Consider the following 19363-nt stretch of genomic DNA (forward strand, 5'->3'; position numbering starts at 1 on the left):
CAGACAGACCACTTGCGTGCACGCCACTCACGTCTTCTCGACGATGGTGCCAAAGAGCCTCCTGCTGTCCTTGGAGAGCCAGTCGATGCGGCGTTCGTACAGCTTCACCATGGCACCCAGCTGCTTCTGGTAGTCGTAGAGGAGGGTCGGGTCCACGTGCACGTTCTTGATGCTGCCGTCGTGCCACTCAAACTGAGTCATGGCTTTCTGTTGTGAGAAACATGGCCGTTGGAAAATCATGCTGAATTTATCTTGGACACAAAGAGGCATGGACCACGTGTCACTAGAAACTGTGAAGATTTCTTACCAAAATTTGACAAAATGGGACATGATGCGACAGTGTTTCTCTCTACAGCCAAATTTTATTTGTGATCCACACATAAACAGGACAAAATGATCTATAGAGGTAAGATGCTTATGCAACAGGGTTTATAAGGACATCTCTATTCCTCGTATCTTTGGCCTGCTTATGTGTTTTCATGTTTAAGGATTACATACAAACTGATTTGGGGTGATACTAGAAGAGTAACTCTGTCACTTCACAAACTGCCTGTGTTATGTATGAAATGTCTGGGGAACTACCTTTTAATGGTGACAACTGTTTTATCAAAGGCTGCTATTTCCATTTTTACATAATAGGCCCAATGGTCTTTGTTTAGATATATGTAATAATAATGTAGGGATGTCAACCACTACAGATCAATGAACATACAGATGGTTAGCAAAAAGACATTTTGAAGGCAAAAATTACATTTTCTTTAAAAAGAAAGAAAAAGTTTGACATTTTCAGCTTTCAACTAATGTGTAAATCAATTTTCAGAAAATAAAGACATGTATATTATATTCTAAACCTTCTTCTTTCTAATGATTATTTTGATGAAGGAAAAACATATTAAATACCATAAACAAGAACGTGATAACTGGCAGCCCTGATCCAATGAATCCAGCTGGAAACTGTAGTCACTCACCTCATGTGTCTGCGAACGAACTGATTTCCTGATGATTGGTATGAACTCCTCGATGGGTGCGAATGCATTGGGGGCCAGGACCTGGTAGAGACTCAGCTTCTTGGCTGCAAAAACAAAAACATCAAAAGTTTAAATAGAAAAGCACTTGGAGAGAGCAGATTTCTGCCAAGCAGCTGATTTCCATCCATACATGCATGCTGAAAATTGCCCAGTTTCCCAATATAGCGGCCTTTTGTTTACGACATCAGCTTCCACGTACACGCCACCTCGCCCAAGCAGAGCATGCACTGTAGAGCGTATAAGCAAACCCTCAAATATGAGCAGTTTGAACTCCCAAGTTCATTGACCCTATCTGCAAAATTATCAAAAATCTTTCAAAGATCCATAAAAATTCCAAGATCAGTACCAAAATTTAATCATCATTTCCTGGTGTCATTACCAACTTTACCTGCAAGCTTCATTCAAATCCGTTGACAAATTTTTGTGTTATTTTGCAAACAGACCAAACCTGGCTGATGAAAACATAACCTCCTCTTTCCTTGGCGGAGGTAATAATCATACTCATCATCATATTTTCTTGGCCACAACTTTTGAGGAAAGTTTGCCTCAGACAATGATCAAAACGTACATCAATTCATCAGGCAATGGCTCTTCGAAAACAGCTGGAATTTGAGATTTGACTGTTTTAAAAATACATGTAATTCAAGCTGTAACTGTCTGTAAGGCAACATCAGGTAAATATTGTCACAGGGAACACTACCATCACACCAACTGCCCACAACACTCATTGTAACAGTGCAAATTTTTCATCACAAGTTATTTTTTTGTGCTCAGCTGGGTGAGATGAAGTTCACATGTTTATAATTCAGCGGAATCAAAAATAAAATTGTACACATGACAAGCAAACAATTTTGTGTGCTTTTATTTTCCCACAAGTTTAATGTCATGAGAAATGCACAAAATTTCCACATTGTGAAAAAACGCCCAGTTCTACACAATGTGTTTCAACTATGTCTCACCTTTTAGTCCATTCTGCTGCAGCCAGTCATGGGAGGACTTGGGGATGAAGGAGGCGGGCTCCTCAATGCTGAGGGCTCCAGCATGGTTGGGAGGGCGGGGCAGAAACCTGGATTGGGGGAGCTTCTGCACCTCCAGCGAGATCTATTGTGTAATAAAAATATGGAAAAATTTATGTAGCCCTTAAGGCAGACATGTTTCAAAGCGCTTCACCACTCTCTACACTAAACCCACAGATACCCATCAGTACCTTCACTCAGCCAGCTGCCACCCCCGCCACTGCAAAACCCGTATCCCCTACAGTCAAGCCCTCAGACTTCGCCGTATCTGCTCTGAGGATTCTGAGTTTTCTTTCCATGCCAGGAACCTGAAGAGACATCTCGCAGCAAGGGGATCTGGTACCAGGAGAGTTCAACATGCCTTCAACAAAGTTTGTTCTCTCCCCAGATCTGAAGTTCTCAAACCAAAAACCAACAAGCAGGACACCACTGACAGCTAGAACACCCCTTGTAACCACCTTCCATCCTAATCTACCTCCTCTCCACAATATTCTTTTTTTTTCAGTATTTATGGGTAAAAATAAATGGCATTAACATACAATCACCATATCCTTCACACCACTAATCGTCTCTTACCGGTCGTTCAAATACTCCAATCCTCACATACCAATGTCCCCACAACCTTAAGGATCTCATCGTTCATGCTGAAGTACCCTCCCTCACTGACAATTCTTCTCCCTTACAGCATGGCACATTCAAATGTTCAGCCAGTCGGAGCATCATTTATAGCATACACATCCATGAGAGTGACTCTTTAAATATCGTGTTTTACAGTATGCCACACTTGAAAAACATGAACTAGTTGGCAAATGTGGCACTTAGAGAAAGAATGCATTTTGAGTTTCCACACAAAATATAAGATGTATCTATCAGCATCACTACAACTGTGGAAGAAACCAATAACATAAGGCAAACAAACAAACTATGACAATAACTGTGCCAAACAAAAAGCACTTTTGTAATCTAGAACCTAGTTCCTTGCATCAGACAGTCGTACCTCGTTGAGGATGCTGACCAGGGCATCTCCCATCATGCCCTGTCTCATCTCCGCAATCTTGTTGATGACATCCTGGGCTCTCTTGATCTCTCGCAGGAGGACCGTGATGTCCGTGCCGGTGTAGATTTGCTCCTGTGAAATCATAGATGGAGAGTATAAAGAGATACAGTGTATGTCACATAGTCACCATCATGAAGCGCTGAATACATTTCAATTTCCATTTCCATTTCCATTTCAATCCATTTTCTCATTTCTCAATGAAACATACATTAACTATAACAAAGTAAAATATATCAAGTAACAACATAAAATAATACAAAGTAAAAACTGGACTTTCATTGCCATAGCCAGTGTGATTGTTTACAATGTCAGTGGCATTTTGAGTCCTGGCAGACCCGAGAAGGGTAACCCTGGCTACATCTACGGTACATATCAAAACAATTGCTTTAAAACATTTGATTTATATTACAAAGATGAACTAAATGAATAAGTTCCTATCCTGCTGCCTCACCTGGTGGAAAAAACATGCAACTGAGATGTCTTACAATGAGTGAACTTTATCACAAAACAAGACATATAATGTACTTTTAGCAGCCCCAATGCTCTCAACATCATAAACAAATCATGTGGATCTGTTGAACCAGCAAGATGCCAGTGTAGTAAAAACATTGCATCAACCAAGCTCTAAAATCATTTTATACAATCAGTGTCTGTAAATCTCTATGTAATGGTACAGATGTGAAAAAAAGACCCTCAGAAAAATTTGCATTCAATAGAAAATGTTTATCTTGCATCAGCCGTGTTGCCTGCTTACCTCTGCACCGGATGAATAGACATGATACCTGCCATCCGATGCTTCTGCCAGTTTCCGGAGAGTTAGCTGATAATGGAATAAAATGAGATGCCATTATTGTCAGTTACTAACAAATGCAGTCTTTTTACTCTGGGTACTGGGGTGCATGACAAACTTTTCCTTCTTTTCTAGCATTTCAAAATGTCACTTTTTAAGAATATATAAACATTATTTCAATCAATTTGTAGGTCTTCACGTACAATAAAAAGTCAAGATTCCCCCAAAAGCCCTAAACACATAAACAAGGCCACTACTTGTAATTAAAAAGTGTGTTTACTCCAGCTATGTAACAAAATAAATGCATGAAGTTCATAAGTTCACTTCCTCTTGAATTCTCTTCAACTTTGCAAGCACTACCCCTTCTCTCTCTGTCCACAGGTAACACTGCTCTAAATTCCCCGATATGCATTACTGCTATGAAGAGTGCTTGCCAGTGCCTCAACAACCTATTAGGGACTTTCCCATTTCATGTCCTGGACATGGACAGTGACAGACTGACGTCATTCTAGGGAAATGCGCATGCTCCGAGTTCTCAGGCACATTCAATGCCAGAATCGCGAACGTGTCTTCTGAGGATTTCACATCCTCCTACATGTAGATTCAGGACGGGAATGACGCCATTGCTTGGCGCGCCAATAGCCAGCCCACGGGAGGGGACGGGGCCATGACATCATAACAATAACTGCAAAAAAATTGAAATGGGTGATGACACCGCGGAAGTAACGAATGCACTGCAGGCATTTGAAACCGCTTTAGTATGAGAACGGCATCTCCGTCCACACAATGACAAAGTTCCTATTTACCCCAGTGACCAGTGTTTAGGTTAAGACTTACATTTGTGAGGTGGTTGTTGCAGTCAAACGCCACACAGTGGAGGGGAATCCTCTGGCCACAGATAGTCTGGGACACAAACTCAACAAGTACGTCTGAGCCCTGATCGGCGCTGAAATCACAGGAAAGAAATAAACATTATTGCAGCTTTGAGGGGAAAATGTCTTTCTTTCTTTTTTTTTTGCATTCGCAGGGAAGAGGCAGACTTATTTTCACAGAAGAATTATCACACAAGAGTTAATCTCTGACAGAATGGGGAAAAACATTTTAAGTGCAATTCCTCATACTGTTAAAATCAAGACTCAAGACACATCTCTTCATTTAACTGTCCATCATCATTGCGTATATATCAGAAGCTTCTGCGTCGCAGAAAAATGTATTTACATAGGTTTTACCCTTTATAAACTGATATCATGATGATTATCATTAAGCGGGGTTTAATAACTTTAATAATAGTAAAAAGAGCAAACTTGACTGAGCAAAATATAAGACCTTTCATCACAATCTGACCTGAAATGGCGGAATTCACTTATAACACAAAGAACAATTTCTCACTGCAATCTATATCAAGGAGGAAATAAATGATATTGTTGTGGTCATGGTGGTGAGAGGAATTCATTACTTAATTCGGGGGGGGGGATGTTTTCCCAGTCATGGGGATAAAAGGGGAATCAACATCATGGGGGCGAAAAGGGGGGAGAAAACTTTAATAAATTGCATAATGAAAGAATTTACTGCTGCATTGATGAGAAACAGAAATTTCCAGGGTTACATTTGTGCTTGGCAAATCACTGCTGCAGTGAAGAAGATGAAGACTAGCATTATTGCTGCAAACAATGAAAAAAAAAAATTATTGTAGCGAACAGGCCTGGATAATTGTTAAGTATTTTCTTTTCAGTACATTCAAGCGACAAAGGACAAATCATGAAGGTAGCAGGGTAAGGTATAAAGCGGTGTGTATCTCACCAGCTCCCAAGGACAACGATAATGGAATCCACGTCCTTGGTCCTGAAGATCTTCTTGAGAGCTGAGAGGAGATTGCATCCTCCTTGATTGCTGATCTTGTTCACCCATCCCCTGGCCTCATCCAACCTGGGCAAGATAATAAATAATAGCATACAAATATTGAAGTTTATGAGAGCAATGGACACAATATTTCACGCGGTAGATTACAATATGTCTTGGGTTTTTTTTAAACAAATGAACATACAAAGGCACCTTGAAATCTATTTTTTTAAATCAAATTAGATAAACATATCAATTTGTTCTGATATATATTTGGGCTACAACTTTATTTCTTCATACTCTGTTTGAAATAACATTCAGGTTCCATGGTTTTCCTGATGAAACAATTAAAAACAAACAAAAACAAATCAATTCTTAAAAAGTTTAATGGCTCATCTTAAGGAGTGTCAATGCCCCAAAAAACTCCTCAGGGACTTAAGTCACTTACATTCTGATGTTGACAAATCTTGGTCTGTCCCACAGTGAGTCCATTTCAGTGCCAAAAGACACAAAATGGAGCATCTCCCTGTCATGGAGTTGTTCATCAATCAACTCCTGAATCACCAAGAAAAAAAAGAAAAATGAGAGAGAAATTTCAAGAATGAGTACAATAACATTACAGTGGACTCTACCAAAGTCTTCAGGACCAGCAGTTTTCTTTCGTTATATCAAAATTCTGTTATAACCAAACAAATACACAATAGAATACATAAAGTGGATAATGATATTCAAAACATAGAGCAGGACCAAAAGTTTCTTTTGTTGTAACCAAAGTAAACAATAAAAAACATGAATTTTACCTCATTGTCACTGGAATAACCTGTTCAATGTAACCATGTTCGTTAGTGCACTGTATTACATTGAGATGACAAACTAAACAAAGTAGGTAATTAATGACTTGTTTTTGGTTTTCTGTCATTTTGACTTGCCTTATGTTTTGACTCTTGTTCCTTTCGTTTTCCAGCTTCTTTTGCTGAGGTTGTAGGGCAGATTAATTCTAAAACACTAACTCACATACATGTTTTTACTGCTCAGTTAGGGTGGCAGCCGTGCATGAAGGCCTTGATAGGGATCACTGCACACAGGTGTTGTGGACTGTGGAGTGACTGCACCTGGCACCGGCTGAATATCTTGAGGGTGGTGTCACCATGGCAACATGCATTGTGAAGATGAATGACACCTACTGTTTTACAACAGTAGGTGTATTCTTTTTACTGACATGTGAATGGATCCATGCTTACACATCATGTCCAAAATGGTCAAAATAATGTCGATATTGGTTCATCTGTTGATTTGGCTGTTGTTCTCAGCCGAGTCTGCCTACTACATACAATTACATGTATGGATCCCTCAAGGACACAGCTTGCTTGTAAGCTTGCCATGGAAATTTGCATATAAATATGCGGTCTACGGCACTACTTCAGTTGACAGTCAACTGGCTCTACATAGCCAATCTCAGTAATGAAGCTGGCAGCAATCACCATCACATCCAATAGTGCCCTCTTGTATAATGGGTTCGTGAACTGTCAAACAACACCAGTGAAAAGTTGAGATGCTGCGGGCTTCAACTTACCGTCAGAGCCTGCCGAAAGATAGAGATACGTCCAAACCCTGTGTTTGCATCCGAGCTGTCTACGAGGACTGCTACCTTGCGCCCCTTCACCATCCCAAACGTCTGCATGGTAAAGAGTCATGATGAGCATACAGACAAACACATCATCTACTGGAATTGTTGCATCATACACAACAAATTGAAAATACAAGAAAAGATATTCAAGGTGAAACACCCTGAAAGTCAAAGCTGCATTCCATCTAACAGTTATTTGAAAAGTAGACATTGCTGAGTATTATAGTATTTATCAATTTCTGAATGTTGGGGAAGTAACCTACTTGCCTGCTTGCCAAGGACAACTAAAGCTCACTGTGGGGCAAGTAAACTAAAAGGACAGTGAACAGTGCGGGGCTCTCGCCTGAATGCCCACTGGGGCAAGTAGCAGAAATATATTTCACAATGCCATGAATATGCTATCATATTGCCAGATCGAAGATAATGTCAATTAATGTTAAAATGTTAATGAATATTGTACGAGCCATGAGAGACATGGCCAGACGTAAGAGTAATCCATGATTCAGCGACTGTACCTTTCTGCTTCCTTTCAGCAGCCACTTGATTCTGTTGTGGTACATTTCGATACACCTGAAACACAAAAAGAGCACAAAGGGTGCACCAATTGTCAGTCTTTGTTTAATAATAAATGGATTCCTCACTTTCCCTTTCTATAATTTGTTTGGTTGTTACACTGGGAAAGAAAAAAAAATGGTGACGCATGTGGATAACATTTCGTTAAACTGAATTTTTCACATGAATGCATTATCAAGGGCAGATGCAGAACAAAAGTCTATCACGACGAGCTTCCAACAAAACAAAGGCACTGTTTGATTGAAGGGCATGGGAAGTCAATGATACAGAAAGGTGTGCCATAGCAAATTTTGTTGCTTCCTTGCTTCCTTTAAACTTTACTCTTTTTTTTTGAATGAATGATTTGAATGAATAATTGACAGCACCTGACGGATCTCATCAAATACGACCATTTCAGTAGATTGAGTGAATAAGCTTTGTGTACATCAACTTACGAGCTATGTTAACCATAAATGATACTGCCAAAAGCGTTAGAGATAAGAAGACAAGCGGAAGCACAACCACAAGCAAGCGCTGGTACTGGTATCAGCTTTGACTTACTCATAGAGCTTGTACTCAAATTCGTTGACCGCAGTGGCCTCAAACTGAAGTTGCCTCGCAGGACCATTTGCATGTCTCATGTTGGTTGGCCTGCGATGAAAGAAAAGTGATTTGATGTGATTTGATTCATGGGTTTCACCATTATGCATAGCTCAATTAGCACACTTTCACGTGATCACAAGTGAAATAATTCTTGTATGATATCAAAATGATATAAAACAAGTAAGACATACAATTGTAAGCACTACATTGCACATCACTACATGGATATTATGGAATTTAGGGGAATAAAGTGGCACTGCGATTTTTGACAAAGAGCACATACACAGGGGTCATGCTGTTCTAAAACGCTTGGCCATCAAAAATGTAAATGCCTCACCAAACATATAGACACGAATGGTTCTAACTGTAAATTAACTAGAACTGTAAAAATGTCCACACCAAAATACTTGCTTTGAAAGTCATTATACAAGATTTAATAAGGGTCCATGGCCCATATGAGGAGAAATCAAAGTATCTTTGGCCATCACTGAAGTCAAGAAAAGGTAAATTTAGTGCTCACCTGACCACTTGCCCTCTCGTGAGTAGGTCTTTCAGGGTGAGTTTGAAGTGTTCCACGCTGTGGTTAGCCAGCCAGTCCTCCGACGTCTGACCTTCATTGTAAATTGCTGACATGTCCCTGGCTCTCTACACGGTGTGGTGGAAAATATGAGAAACATTGGTCATAATGCAACTGTGAAAAAATTTTCCTCTGCTAACCATGCTACAATACTCTACGTAACAGGCCTTTTTTTTTTCTCTCTTCTCATATTTTTTTTTTTCGACATGTACATTTGTACATCATAATCTCAAAGTACACTGTACTCCATGTTTGTATGAATGGTATGGGGGGGGGGTGTTTCATAAAGCTGTTCGTAAAGTTACGAACAACTTACGAGCGACTGGCAATCAGTTCTGATGTGCTATACTTATCAGAATTTCCATAATTCAGTACAACTGACCACCAGTCTCTGGTAAGTTGTTCATAACTTTACGAACAGCTTTATGAAACAGGGCCCTGACAGTTCTTTTTGTTATGGGTGTTACTACAAGTAACAAGGCAATTATCATGTCTTACAAAAGTGGCCGAGATAGATATACCAGGAGACAATCAGTAACTACCAAAACTAACAGTGGAAATCATTTGTGAGCATGTATTACATAGAGAATTCTCTACCGGTAGTTGCAGGCAGGTCACATTTACGCAAAGTTTCCTTGTCCCAAAATCTAAACATGAACTCATATGTGTGGGGGGGGGGGGGCAAACATGGCAAAACTTTGTACTTTGCAGCTAAGACATACGTGAAATAAATGTGTCACAGATATACAATAACATCTTTAAAAGGATCATATACATCCTTGTTGCTAAATTTGGTGATAAACACAAGCTAATTTAGCCGTAGGATTTGCCTAGAACAACCCCCCAAAAAAGAAAAAAAAAACACAGAAAATGTCACTGTAGCTTCCTCGCATTACATCTCACAATAAAAATCTGCTGTCATAATCAAGAGTATAATAACAACATTGCTGAGTGCAGATTTCTCAACATTTTTTACTGATAAGCTGATCATGTGTGACATCACAGCTACAAAATGGGTTGGGAAGACATTTGGCATGTTCTATCGGTACCGGTACTCACAATTTGATCATGGGTCTGGTTGATGTGTGTCACCATGAGGTCGGGGGTCGGTACTGCACCCCTGGTCGTGGGTGACACCCAGGGAGGGCGGTCTTGGGACTGCATTGACTTGACGCGACCTTTCTGCCGCTGACCTCTGCTCTGGAGATGGGCCTGAGTCAGGAATGTGCGCTGGCTACCCGAAGACCTACTGCAGATGGAATACAAAATGTAGTTCAACTGAGATCACGGTTTCCTCCACAGGCCTTTATCATTCAGAGTTCAGGGCAGAGTACATGGTTCCATGTGTAAAGCTCGGGGCTAACTACCGGTAGCTTGGGGCTAACTCGGGCTTACTCAGGCTAATTCTTCAACTTGACAAGTCCTCAGATCAAGTTTTGATTGATGAACAGGCTTTGGCCTACATCATTGTGGGACTAACGTAAAGTAAAATAAAGTAAAGTAATGTAAGAAAGTAATGCTTGAGCAATGCTCTCAAGGTAGACATTCATTTTAAGCTGCTAAATACAACTGAACCAAAACAAAGTATGGTCCAGTCAACCATCACAAACTCATGCAGGGATGCCAGTTATAGAATGAAAGACAGTGCTTGAAATACTGTATACACTGTTATTTTCGCGTAGATATTTTCACGAATGAGGAGGCCAAAGACATTTTTGCGAGATGTTGTTTTCGCGAATCAACACTGACACTAATTTAAATGTATCATTACTCTAGCTTCTGGCGACATTTTTGTGTGTTGCAAAATTCGCGATCCAACTGTCATTGGGTTGGGGAAATTCTCAAAAATTAAACCCTCGCGAAAATAACAGCTTATACAGTACATCTACATAATGCTAAATTGTTCACGAAAGGGCCTGAACTTTGATACTACCATGGAATGAATTCAGGATTCTCCCTGACAACTGGCATCCCTTGCCTACGAAAGACTCTCTAACATTTACCTTTGCTGAATGTGATGCAATTTAACATTTTTAAAATTAAGGGAGTTCAGAATGACTGCATGCAGGACTACTTACTCTGTGGCAGCCTCTTCCTCCTCATGATTCTCAAAATGGTCTCCTTCCTCCCCCTCCTCTCCTTCACTGTCATTCACGTCGATGATCTCATCAGCTGACTCTCCGATGTGGTACGTCTGTGCAGTTCCAGGCCTACCATTATCAAGCCCAGAGAAAATGCATCGGAGAAAAAAAAAATAAATCTCACGACAAACTTTGACATACAGGTAATTCAAAGATGGTTGAAAAAGCTGCCTTATACTGTAGCAAATACATGTATCTTTTATCAGTAACTACAGCAAAAATAATCTAGATCATACATCTCCTGAGTTAACATTGAACAAGTGAATCATTTACTTTAGTAATTTAACATCTGAAATCACTTAACGGTTACATGTGAAATACTGGACTTGACTTTACAAATTGGATAGGTAATTCTTACATCTTTTGTTGTGGAGCTCCCTCAAACGTCTGTCCAACAATTCAATCTTTTGGCATGCATTACACACTACTACTACAGCTACAGTACAGGCACAGTGAAATAAATATTAGTTAGACAGACATGACAGATATTGTAGTTAACGTTAGAGTTTACCATCATTTAATTTATAGAGGGGGCCTACTATGGTACTCGACCTAGTTTCTATGTCAGTTCGGGAAACCCACTCACAAGGGGGGCCCCTCCTTATAAGTAACCCGTCCCCCTTATAAGTAACCCCCGGGGCACCCCGTATAAGGAGTCTCCACGCTTTTTTGCAATGCAACGCGAAAATGAAAGGACTGCGGCAATTCGTTTGATTATGTCCATAAAGCTTCACAAGTTTCCTAGTTACTCACGAAATTTGAGCAAAATCGGTTTGAGGCATCATATCTAAAATCATGGATTTAAATGCGATGTCAAACGACCCATGCGAATGCTGAAATGCGAGCGATTACTGGCGCGAGTGTCGCCAGGCGCGGCGGCGCGGCAATGCTTGAGTGCAGACGTGGCGACTGAGTACGTACTCATACGTACTCATACTCATTCGTACTAGATATGATGCCTCAAACCGATTTTGCTCAAATTTCGTGAGTAACTAGGAAACTTGTGAAGCTTTATGGACCTAATCAAACGAATTGCCGCAGTCCTTTCATTTTCGCGTTGCATTGCAAAAAAGCGTGGAGACTCCTTATAAGGGGTGCCCCGGGGGTTACTTATAAGGGGGACGGGGTTACTTATAAGGGGGACGGGTTACTTATAAGGAGGGGCCCCCCTTGTGAGTGGGTTTCCCGAACTGATGTCGTGTGTTCAGTTTAGAGTCTAGTCTAGACCCCCAAGTCCGAGTAGCCTAGAGTTCTTAACATTAAGTCTAACGTTAGATGAACTTTCAGATCAATGAGAACTAGACCTAGACTAAAGTCTAGCTAGGTCTTCAACAGTAATAGCGGGAGGTGCATGGAACATGGACAGATGGATCGGAGGCGGCTGCTTGCTGATGCTGCATGCCGGCTGGCGTTGCGCAGTTGGATCTATATTCATAACACATGTTTTCACGTGTGGGACTACGACAAATCTGGACTGCACATTCTACATGACCTGACGTTTTATTCAACTCAGCGAGACTTCTTTTCTCCATACTATCTAATATCTTAATTTTGAGACCACAATTCATCAAAGCATACCTTTCTTCATCTCCTCTAAGTAGGAAATCCATTGCAAGTCTGAATAAAAGCCCGCGATACGTACAAACTATTTCTCGTCCATAGTCACTGCGTATCGCCAATTGTTACTTTCATGTTGCTAACCAACTCACGCTCTACTGCGCAAGCGCACTTCAATTAGGCTTATTTAGTGACAGTTGAAAGACTAGGCGGACCGTGTGGGCACACGTCGTTGATTATTCGGCAGGTGTTGTGATTGTGAGGAGCTGGTAATAATCTTTCGCGTACTGACAGATCAATCTAGGACGAAAATGATACCAAAGCAAGCAAAAATGGACCAATTGAATTACCCCCCCCCCCCCCCCCCCCCCAAAAAAAAAAAAAAAAAAAAAAAACCCTACCAAAGTATTTTATTTATTTATTATTTATTTATTTCTAATCTTTTGTCAGGGTAGTCCATTCACCAATAAATAGTGGTCTTCCATGGAGCCCTGAATAATATTGATGAACATATGTACATTAAATAGCAAAACGTATATACAGAAGATGACATAATACAGTGTAGATACATACCAGCATACTGTACATTGCAAAGTAACATAAAAAGTACATGCCACAGCAAGAGTTCACCAGAATGCCGAAATAACAATTAAAAACGCTATTATACAGGAATGATAAAGCCCAGAATGAATTTCGTGTGTTACTTACAAATAGCAACTTTGCTTAAACAATCTCTTAAATGAATATATGGAAGAAGCTGATCTAATTGAATGATCTAGCCTGTTCCATTCAAGTACAGAGGATACGATTGGGCTGCACTTGTGACAATCAGAGCGAAGTCTTGGCACACAGATGATACAACAAAATATAGAAAGGATGTCTGAAAACTATAGATTGCTCGCTCAGTCGCGGAAAAGTTACGTAATGTTTAAAACAGTATAATAATTATGATACTACTACTACTACTACTACTACTACTACTACTACTAGTAATAGTAGTAGTAGTAGTAGTAGTAGTAGTAATAATAATAATAATAATAATGATAATAATAGTAATTGCATTTATATGGTGCTTAATACTGGTGTTTCTAAGTGCACTGGTGCTATTCATACAACACGAAGACTAGAAAACACAATAGCATTTATGACATTGCCAGACCAAAATAACAGTAACAAGAGAAGAAGAAAAAATACCTGTGATACATACAATATATCCTCAGGTTTTTCAGCTTAGATTCGTTGATTTCATTGTATTGTGAAGTTGGACCCCTCGGAAGAGCAGCACGACCGTGAAGGCCGAGCTGAGCAGGGCAATCCAAAACTTCATGCAGTTTTCTATTCCAATCATATTGTAGTATCATTGCTTTGTGATTTTACGGTAAATGAATAAACAAACAAACGCATTATTTTCGTCACGCTATTAGTCACATCAATGACCTTTTGAATAAGACTACCTGATTTGATGTGGTTATATTTTCATTGCCGAATGTAATATACTGATTTTTGCATTCATGGATTTCATATTTCAAATCGATTTTTTTCTTTCTGACCATTGGTGATTTGTTTCATAACGGCTGTCCCTAAATTCTACAAATATCTGTGTAGTACACATTCAGAAAAACGTAATTTTTTTTTCGGGAAACTATCTTTATCTGTGTAGCGTGTTTCAAATTTCTGCTCGAAAGACAAGAGTACGAAAGAAAAAAAACAATTTGTTCGCGATTTATTTAATTGCTTTTGGAGTTCCCTTATTTTTTTTTAATTGCATTTATTTACCAAAGTGATATGAGTGTTAATTTTGATTGGTAAAAGTGACTTAGCACAATTACGACGGGAATATTACTATGATACGTCATTGTCATCTTTAAAAGCCAATGTTTGTCTGAGAGGAGTTCTTTCCTCTTACCGACAAGCAATGTTTGGAAATGTGGATAAATGCCCTTTGAACAGTACACACATTCAAAATCATGCATAGCCATTCGCATCTATCTGATAACTGCAGAAATAGGAGAGATAAACAGACAGCTATATACCATGTAGATAGATATAAGTACAAATGTATCAATATGCATTCTAAGTCTATTATGGAAATACAAACCGTTTCATAATTCCAGATTTGCCTAGGCAAACATGTTTACACGTATCAGAATTATGGCGACATGCATCCTCAAATCAGGTAACAGCCCGCCAGCCGTCACTGTCTCAAACACAAAGAAAGAAAAAAGAAAACAACACTCTGTGTGGCTCCAGTGACAAAGCGATATTTTACGACCAGCTATCGATAAACAACACAACGTGATTGATGACGTTGACGTATTAAGAAAGACCAATTATGGTTACAAAATACTATCCTTGTTTGATTTGATTTGATTTGCATTTATTATCACTTCGTGTTCACCAAAGTATGAAACAAACATAACTGAGTTACAATAATTATTGCAATTATTATCATACAATAATATTTAGCAAATTCTTATGTACACAAATAATCGAAGCAATGATACATGAACTACTAACATCACTTGCAATACTTAGAGTTATAAGAACCAAAGTGGGGGAGAGTGAATCAAAGTATAGCTCATATTAATTAGGCCCGCGAAAAAAAAAATGTTGTCATACAAACAGAATTTATACCGGTTTGTTTGACTGTTGAAGAACTTTTTCCTCACTCGGTAGTTGTTACTCAATACGTGTATTGACACACTTTCCTTTCCCATTATGTCAGTCTTCGAAAGAAAAAAAATAAAGACAAAGAAAAAGACATAAAGCTGACTCATGGTATGCGAACCCCCCCCCCCCCCCCCGGCCGCTGACGTGCCAGACTGTAAACACGTGCAAATTCTGATATATTAGACAGAGGGTAAAGTTCTTTTGAACTCATAACAGTTTTAAGAGCTATCACAGCTAGACAAAAGGCCGGGGACGAAAGGAAGTGTTAAAAATGCCAGAAAATTATCAAATGTTGATTGCGCCGATGAAGACACTTCCAAGTCCTGCATGAATGGAGGTTTACAAGCACAAGCACATGAATGATATTGGTTGAAACTGAAACGTAGGCTTCTAATAAGGGAGATTTTGTGCAATATGTATCTTGTATGGGCAAAAACCTGCAGCTTATCGTCCGTTAAGATACCAGATTTGCATTCCTGTGCTTTGATGAAATCATCAAAAATTGCGTGGCCAATCGCCTCAATTACAGATCGAAATTACAGATTGTCAGGTCTTGATAAATTGCTGATCTATAGTTCCTAATTGACATTGGAACTTCATGAAGATCATATTTGATTTAGTGATCAATATCATCTTCAGCAAACTATTATTAATGTACGTACTTAACATCATATTTATTAGGGCCCACAGTAGATTTTCAATACAAAAAGGAAACGTGATCGTTAATACGGTTCCTGGTTCATTGAGGGTCTGATATAGACAGACGCCTTTCTTTTATGATTTTACTGCATTTATGAACTCTTTGATTACTTCTGCAACCTATTCTGCTGATCGTTAATTTATAATAATAAAGTAGTCTCTTCTTAATACCAAAATTTATGTCAGGGAACTTTAAAAAAAAAAAACTTATCAATGGTGTCGATAAGCAAAGTGAGAATGATGATCCACGACGACCTTAATACCATCATCTCTTCAATGATGATGGCAATAATGACAAGAACTATAATTATTCATAAAACGCTTTGTTCAAAATATTTCAAAGCTCCGACAATAAAGCGATAAATACTGAAACGATCTAATGATTACAGTTATATGATAAACAAATATTCTACATAATCATAATTAAAAGTCATCGCGAATTACGGTTCTATGACTCGAAAATAAAAGTTTCGCAATAATTCATGTAATTACAATACACGTATAAAACGGAAATGATGATGGATGTGTAGAAAATGGGAAAGGAAACATAGATATGAGAGTGAAACGCGAATTCAGCGCTAGTAAGGAGCATTATCATGTCCTAGACGCGCTATTGTAAGGCTTAGGTGATTTGATTAACTTTTAGAATGATTTGAAGCTACTGAATACTCGACAGTGATTGTCAATCACCACACACTCATTTACCAGACACCTTCGTCACCACAATATCAGCAGATAATTTGAGTTTCACAAACAATACTAAAATGTGTTGAATCATTGATGAGATTGACTCTTCTCATGCAAATTTGTTTTGAAGATCAAATTGTTCAGAGTGTTAAAAAGCAACGATATCTTAACGAAATCAATTAAGAGATAGATATACACGTAGTTCAAACCACTGACATCGAAAAATAGCACATTATCGTTCATAACAACAGCCATAATGGCATAAAATGTTGAGAAGTCAATAAACAAAAAAATGAAGAGTCATCGCATACTTGAACTTTACACCGATTACCAGAGTGTTGGTCGCTCTCTGTGCAAACAGCAATACTAAATTTGCTCTGCTGTCTGTAGACTGTGTACACAAGAACATTCTAGAGAAGGTAAGGAAAAAGTTCCACAGTGCAATGCACACAAATATCATTCCTTATTTTTTTTAATGCAAATAAATATAAAACATTTGCACATGTAGGCGTGTCTTAGGCCTGATCATTATTTTGTGCCCTCAAGTGTATACTGCTAGTATATATTTTTCATTACTTTTGACGGAAACAGAGTCTTAGCTGGTACTGGGCTCGAGTGTACAACGCACTGAGCTTATATGTTCCTCATACGGCTGCTGTATATGTCATTGCTGTTACTCTGTGTGTTTGGTACAATGTTACTCTGACGCTCTTAGCTCTTAGTATCTTCGTTTAATATCGAACAATAATTCACTGGTCCGAGGTCAATGACAACAGAATCCAGCTGCATGTGATGCCGACGATTTTTTTCTCTCTTATTTGATGAAGCTTGGTTCGAAATCGCGGAGATATCAAAAACTGAAAATAATAAAACAAAGTAAAACAAAGTAGTCCTAATAAAAGATGGATTGCCACTTTCAGTAAGACGTTTTTTATTGTGATATCTCAGCTATTTTAAAATGTTATTAAGTTAAAATTAATTTTAAAACTTATTTTCGTCAAATAAACTTTGAATTTCTCTTAGAGTTGTATATGGTCTTTAATATTTCTTAATTTCGTATAAGTAGTTTCCAATCATCTCGCAAAATGTTAAAAACCTGAATCCTCGTCTGAACCAAAATCATACCATCCCTTCAAAATGTTTTTCCTTGCCCTGATTTCAATGGCCAAAGATCGAAACATTACCATGAAAACTCACAGTGCAATGTAGCTTTACGAGTCGTCATAATTATTATCTTGCTTTATGTAGACAATGAATGTCTTAAAACTCTGGGAAAATAGGACGGAACCATTGCTGATGAATTTACTGGCGTAGCAGTGGTATTCCTTGAACCCAATTCCATTACACGGGAATGCAATCACACGAATTGTCTCGTTTTCTTAAAAAAACAACAACAAACAAATAAAAAAAAAAACACGCCGTGATAACAATGTGTTCAGAGAATCAGCCCCGGCTGTGTGCTCTAACAGCAAAATAGATTATAGACACTATAAATATGTGACGTCATCAAAACATGGCCGTTTCCTGTCAGTAAGTCAGTGTGGTCATATATAGGCAGAGAAGTTACATTTTCATTTCATTCTATATTTTACACACTCACGCACTTGGTGCTAAATAAAAGCTCGATTTTCATGTTCAACATACTTTTCGCTTTCGATAGAGAAACGTTCTTGCATGTTGTAGGATTCTCGATGAATGTGTGATGAAGAAGTAACAGCAAATCAACAGTAAGACGAAGCTACCCACACCTATATTCATACAAGACAACCGGTAGTCCATACAATACAACCAGTTATCAACACAACATACCTATCGCCCACATTTCCTTCACCAGCATAAGCTACCAGCGACTCAAGTACATTTTATTTCATTTCATTTCATTCATTCAGTTTCCACACAACTTATACAGTGTTGTAGTTGCAGCATACATCCATGACAATGTAAAGTAACACATAAATTGTGAGTTCAGTACATGTATATAAAAACTATGATACATTCACGTGACACAAAATCTATCGAAATCAATCTAAAGTATGTAGTAAAGTAAAGGAATAAATTGAGTGCGATTGGAACCTACATGGATGCAGATGCTTGGTCCCAAGAAAACGTGTGTAAGGTTAATGCACTGCTAACCTGCATTAGACATAACAACCAGATCAAGAGGTAGTTTTTAATCCATAACCACAGACTCAGTAATTAAGTTTCTAGATGTTACCGAATCCAGCCATATCTAGTTATTATCATGATCTTGGTGGATAAATTGTTATTGCATGATAACGAGGTAACAAAATCACTTAAACAACATCGGATGTCAAACTATAATTTAACGCTACTAAATCTATAACTATATATAAATATCAACATGATGAACTTTAGACACGCTATCTAATTCACAGCCGACTAATGTGGTATTGCGTTGGTTCCCAGGTCCGCACAAGGATTACTCAGCATGTTTCTTTACATCGACCTCCTTTTCATAACACCACACGCCAGACTGTCAGATATAGGCAGATAGCTTCA

The 19363-nt window shown here is 38.7% G+C and overlaps 1 protein-coding gene across 1 annotated transcript in view; it reads right to left on the reverse strand.

The window, feature by feature from the left end:
- The window catches only part of LOC139714239 (von Willebrand factor A domain-containing protein 3A-like), a 32274-nt gene extending 19434 nt beyond the window's left edge, over positions 1-12840 (reverse strand). Inside the window, exons 1-15 of the mRNA XM_071625955.1 lie at positions 12809-12840; positions 11179-11299; positions 10149-10319; positions 9033-9157; positions 8471-8560; positions 7873-7927; positions 7304-7405; positions 6179-6285; positions 5692-5817; positions 4729-4837; positions 3856-3921; positions 3042-3173; positions 1988-2129; positions 969-1072; positions 32-207 (exon numbers count right to left, since the gene is read on the reverse strand). Of these exons, the coding sequence (XP_071482056.1) occupies positions 32-207; positions 969-1072; positions 1988-2129; positions 3042-3173; positions 3856-3921; positions 4729-4837; positions 5692-5817; positions 6179-6285; positions 7304-7405; positions 7873-7927; positions 8471-8560; positions 9033-9157; positions 10149-10319; positions 11179-11299; positions 12809-12840 (1658 nt within the window). The remainder of the gene's footprint in view (positions 1-31; positions 208-968; positions 1073-1987; positions 2130-3041; positions 3174-3855; positions 3922-4728; positions 4838-5691; positions 5818-6178; positions 6286-7303; positions 7406-7872; positions 7928-8470; positions 8561-9032; positions 9158-10148; positions 10320-11178; positions 11300-12808) is intronic.
- Positions 12841-19363: the final 6523 nt, after the last annotated feature.

This window comes from Diadema antillarum, unplaced genomic scaffold (assembly GCF_040938485.1).
Source record: "Diadema antillarum isolate AM-2024a unplaced genomic scaffold, OU_Dant_1.0 seq00002201_RagTag, whole genome shotgun sequence".
NCBI classification, from domain to species: domain Eukaryota; kingdom Metazoa; phylum Echinodermata; class Echinoidea; order Diadematoida; family Diadematidae; genus Diadema; species Diadema antillarum.